Genomic DNA, 4,968 nt, shown 5'->3' with positions numbered 1-4,968 from the left:
CCGTCGAGCCAGTAAGCACGAACGAACACGCTCTTTCTGCTACACAAGGCAGTGCAAGCGACGTATCCTTCCCTTCGGCAGCGGGCTCCGAGATCAAGGGCCCAGAGCGCACAGCAAACCGATGCGCCGTAGAAGCCAACGTCTTAGTCAAGAGTGCTTGAAGGATTGACTGATGACAGCCACATATTACTCCAAAAGCCAAACAGCAAGCGACGAGTGCCGTCAACGTGCCGGTCGGCTGTGTTAGTATCCTTCGACCGCATTTTGTCACCACGCCTCGCTAAAACGGCACCCTGCGTCAAAATGCTGAGCGAGCAGGCCAGCCCAAGCAAGAAATCCGAACAGAGCAACCAAATAAAATTTCAAAATTGGCCGCAAAATGTGAATCGCAAGTCGTGAGTCGTGGGTTGTGAGTGCCGCAGAGCCTCGAGCTGCAAAACTCGGGACTTTCATAAATGACGATTCGTGATTGCATTCAATTCGAGCCAAGACCTCTTGGCTCGACGGGCGTGACGCACACTTCACTTCCATCACCATCGTTGTTGCTTCAAATGCTAACCACCTCGCTGCTACCTCGAGCTCGATCGACTAACAAGTCACTGCCGGTGGACAGAAGCTTCTTCGTATCTAAGATGGTGGGGTGAGGGTACGTGTATGGCGTTGGTCATCTTCAGGATTGGGACTGTTCAACGTTTGGTTTGCACAACATCATCACGAGTCGTGAATGGGCCGGCGGCACGCCCTTTCCTTACACATCCTCTAACTTAGTTAACTTACAGTCGCGAGCAACTTACACAGGTAGAGCCGAGCGAGTGAAGCGAGTGTGGAGCAAGGGGACCCCAAACGCAGACAAGCACGAAGGGAACACGGAGAAATAACAAATGTTAGACCTAACAGCTCAACAGACGTACACCCGCCCGTTGCCTACGACCACGACCCACGACCACAGCAAACCCTGTGGCCCTCACGCCGTGCCTTGCGCTCGACCCATTCACGATTCGCGATTCGTGGTCACGAATCGTGAATCATCACGAAAATTACAACTTCGGAATTCGGACCAAGGTAGCGTCTGGCAAATGCAAGAATTATCACGAATCGTGAATCGTGAATGGGTGTTTGCTCGCATGACACTGCAAAGCAAGAAGGAAACCTTTTCCGGCTGGATATCTCCCATCTTGGCCCACCAGCTGCATTTGCTTTCCTCGACACCCAGACAAGCTGTCTGTTGATCACAATGGCTTCCGACTCAGCTGCGCTGTCGGCATCTCTGCATGGCGCCACTGCCTCTCCAAGCGATCCAGCACACATTGCCACCAAGATTCAGGCAGCTTTGACGCGAGATGCCCCCTTCTGGTCGTTCGAGTTCTTCCCGCCCAAGACCAGTCAAGGTCTTGCCAATCTCTACAATCGTATCGCGCGCATGCATGTCAACCTTGAACCAAGCTGGATTCACGTCACATGGGGCGCAGGCGGTACCACGGGAGGCAAGTCGCTCGAGCTAGCCGGCAGGATACAAAAAGGCAAGCTCGATCCGGACGTCGAACTTGTGCAGACCGAGATCAACCACATTGGCTCCGGAACGCAACAGCACATCGAAAATGTCAAGGGCGGCCAAGAGTGGGAACAGGAGCGGGCTGATCCGTGTGATGTCTGTCTTCACCTTACCTGCACCAACGTCGAGAAGAGTAGCTTGGACCAGACGCTCGATACGGCGAAGCGCTTGGGCATCAAGAACATTCTCGCACTGCGTGGAGACCCGCCACGCGGAGAAGAGTACTGGATCGCAGCAGACAAGCGCTTCCAGCATGCCACCGATCTCGTTCGGTACATCCGCCAGCGCCACGGCAACTACTTTTGCATCGGGGTAGCCGGCTATCCCGAGGGTCACGCTGATTATGTCGATCGAGACGTGAACCGCGACCTTCGCTACCTCAAGGACAAGCAAGATGCAGGCGCACAGTACATCATCACCCAACTCTTTTACGACGTCGACCGATTCCTCGAATGGTACAGGGACTGCCGCGAGATCGGCATCACGATCCCTATCTTGCCTGGAATCATGCCGATTCAGAACTACTCGAGCTTCCGACGCATGACCAACCTCTGCAAAGTGCAAGTGCCCCAACTCATCCTCGACGCCCTCGAGCCCATCAAGAGCGATGACGCTGCGGTCAAAGAGTACGGCGTCTCGCTCAGCATTCACATGGTCGGGCGCATCTTCCTTGAAACTGACGTTCGCGGTTTCCACCTTTGCTCGCTCAACCTGGAAAAGAGCATAGAGCGTATTCTCGAAGGCCTCGGCTGGAAGACGGATGTGGGAGCGCAGCAAGAATCCGATGCCCGCCTCCGGGGTATCCCCGCTCATCTGCATCTCGAGAACACCAAGAACCAGATGCTTTCCGATCGTACCGGTACCAACACGCCCAAAGACTTTAAGGTCACCACACAAGAAGCACTTGCACGCACCTTGGCAAGAACGTCGAGCTCATACCAAGTTCCTGAAACAAGCACGTGGGACGAATTTCCTAATGGACGATACGGTGATTCTCGCAGTCCCGCATTCGGTGAAATGGACGGATATGGCGTCAGTCTCAAGGTTCCACCTCAAGACGCGCTGCGTATTTGGGGTCATCCGGTGAGCCTGACCGACATTTCCAGAATATTTGGTTTTTATCTGGAAGAGAAGATCTCGTGCATACCATGGTGCGATGCGCCTCTGATGAACGAAACACTGCAAATTCGCGATCATCTGCTCACATTGAACCGTCTCGCTGAGAATGCGTCGCAGTCGGCGGGTAAGGGGTGGTGGTCCGTTGGCTCGCAACCGGCAGTGGATGGCGCACCTTCTACCGACCCGATCGTCGGATTTGGTCCACCTGGCGGCTTCGTTTTCCAGAAATCGTTTGTCGAGCTCTTCGTGTCGTCATCGGACAAAGACCGCCTCGTTGCTCGCATCGACGCTCTGGGAGCTAGTGCGCCGATCACCTATTTCGCAGGCAATGCCAAGGGAGATTTTCAGTCGAACCTCGGCGATGAAGAAGCCAACACGGTCACATGGGCAGTCTTTCCAGGCAAGGAGATCGTCCAATCCACCATTATCGAAAGGCAGAGCTTCGAAGCGTGGAGGGAGGAAGCGTTTGAAATCTGGGCGGAATGGTCGCTGCTCTTCCCGAAAAAGTCGGCAAGCAGACAGCTGATCGACGAGATCAGGGAGGCAAGATGGCTGGTCACTGTTGTGCATCATGATTACAAAGACAAGGAAGCGCTGTGGCAATTTTTGGCCGAGTAGTGAAATTGGATAACATTTGGCAATCGCGACGTGCTTGTTGGCTCACAGTGTTGAGTCTGAGAATTGAAGTACGTGAAAGGGAGAATGTGAGAACATCCACTTTGAACAGCGAACAATCGGTATCGTGTATCCTGCGCCAACTCTGATAGTGATGAGTGTTCAGGTGCACGGACAAGATCAACAGACACGAGGCTGTAGAGGTTGAGGACTCGAAGTCGGAATGGACGAGTCTGCCTACAAGGCTGCAAGCTCGAAGGACGTCGAGCAATAGTCGAATCGGGACCGTCCCCCCGATCCAGGAACGTCAAACTGTGTGAAAGGATTAAACTTTCCCCCGGTGAGAGCTAAAGACACGCAAGACACGCTAACTTACTCTGTACTGTGTAAGTTAAGAAAAAGAAAGTGCGACAGCTCCTGTTGGCGCAGCTCGAAATCATGCAAGGTCGATTACCCCGGCATCAGATGAGCCTCATGTGACGGAAGCGTTGGCGCCCATTTCGACCATTTCGGGCGCAAATTGAAAGTTGCAAAGAACACTTGGTTGCACGACCGCTCGCCTGCGCGCAGCGATAGTTACTCATGTTTGTGACACGATAGAATTGCCCCGGATTTGGCGCTAGAGGTCGATGGCTGTTTCCCCATCTGGCAGGTTTCAGGAGTTCTCGATCTCTGCTGTGATGTTGTTCTTTGATTCTCACCATCACCATCCAACAAGCGCCCATCGCTATATCACCTACAAGTATTCGCGGTCATAGCTGCGCGCGAAGCCAATTCATATTGCAATCATCCTCAATCCTCACATCCTAGCATCGAAATCAGTCACAAATCTGCACCCACTAGAAAAGCACTTGCGAGCCATAAAAGCCGGTGCGGGAGCAATCACTGCTGCACGAATACCGAACGATGCCACGAACCTCTACAACGACGCTTTTGGCGCTGTCTGTTGCGCTCCTAGCACTCTGCCACCTATCGGTGGCACAGCAAGGAGCGCCACCCTTGACGACGAACAATGCGCAATCTGCGTGTGTCGAATTCGGCTCCTGCTCCACCGCGGGTGGAAACGGCGTGGTGACGGCAACACAGAACGCGCCCGTCACTGCACCTGCAGGAACACCAGCACTGGCGACATACACCACGCTCGACTCGGCTTTTATCTCGTCATTGGCAGCGGCAGGTGCAAGTGCAGCGTACACGGGGGGAGCCAGCAGAGCAAATGCACTGACAAGCACGAGAACGGTGACTAACGGCGGCCCCGCCAACACCGCAAGCAGCGGAGGCAGAATGGGCCTTGGCGGTCTTGCTAGTAGTGGTAACAGCAACGCCAGTCCAACTGCTACCCTAAATTCGAACGGCGGACATGTGATGGGCATTAGCAGTGCCGTGGTGCAGCTGACAGCGTTGAGCTGCGCTGTTGTGCTGGGTGCTGCTCTTCTGCTATGAGCGCCCCCCACACTTTCATTCAATTCCATATCTTGCTTGATTGCTGGACGCCCAGGATTGTCTTTGTCAACCACCTCACCTCTGACCCCCTTCACTCAGCTCTTTGTTTTTCGTTCAATCATGTGTAGCCCAACCTCTCGAGGGTTTGCATGGCCTTGATCTGGTAATCAGGCTGGTAAGAATAGGAACCGGCGCCCTCGGCCCTCTACCTTGATTCGTTCAGCTGCTTTCCGTCCTAG

General features: G+C 54.0%; 2 protein-coding genes across 2 annotated transcripts; both read left to right on the top strand.

The window, feature by feature from the left end:
* Nucleotides 1-1,234: 1,234 nt before the first annotated feature.
* On the top strand, nucleotides 1,235-3,289 carry UMAG_06065 (uncharacterized protein; the record flags this gene model as incomplete). Its single annotated transcript, XM_011394124.1, has 1 exon — nucleotides 1,235-3,289. One exon carries the CDS (start codon nucleotides 1,235-1,237, stop codon nucleotides 3,287-3,289), a length of 2,055 nt encoding a protein of 684 aa, XP_011392426.1.
* Nucleotides 3,290-4,192: 903 nt separating this feature from the next.
* On the top strand, nucleotides 4,193-4,729 carry UMAG_06064 (uncharacterized protein; the record flags this gene model as incomplete). Its single annotated transcript, XM_011394123.1, has 1 exon — nucleotides 4,193-4,729. One exon carries the CDS (start codon nucleotides 4,193-4,195, stop codon nucleotides 4,727-4,729), a length of 537 nt encoding a protein of 178 aa, XP_011392425.1.
* Nucleotides 4,730-4,968: the final 239 nt, after the last annotated feature.

This window comes from Mycosarcoma maydis, chromosome 21 (genome assembly GCF_000328475.2).
Source record: "Mycosarcoma maydis chromosome 21, whole genome shotgun sequence".
Taxonomy (NCBI): Eukaryota; Fungi; Basidiomycota; class Ustilaginomycetes; order Ustilaginales; genus Mycosarcoma; species Mycosarcoma maydis.
This window is presented reverse-complemented; position numbering and strand designations above follow the sequence as displayed.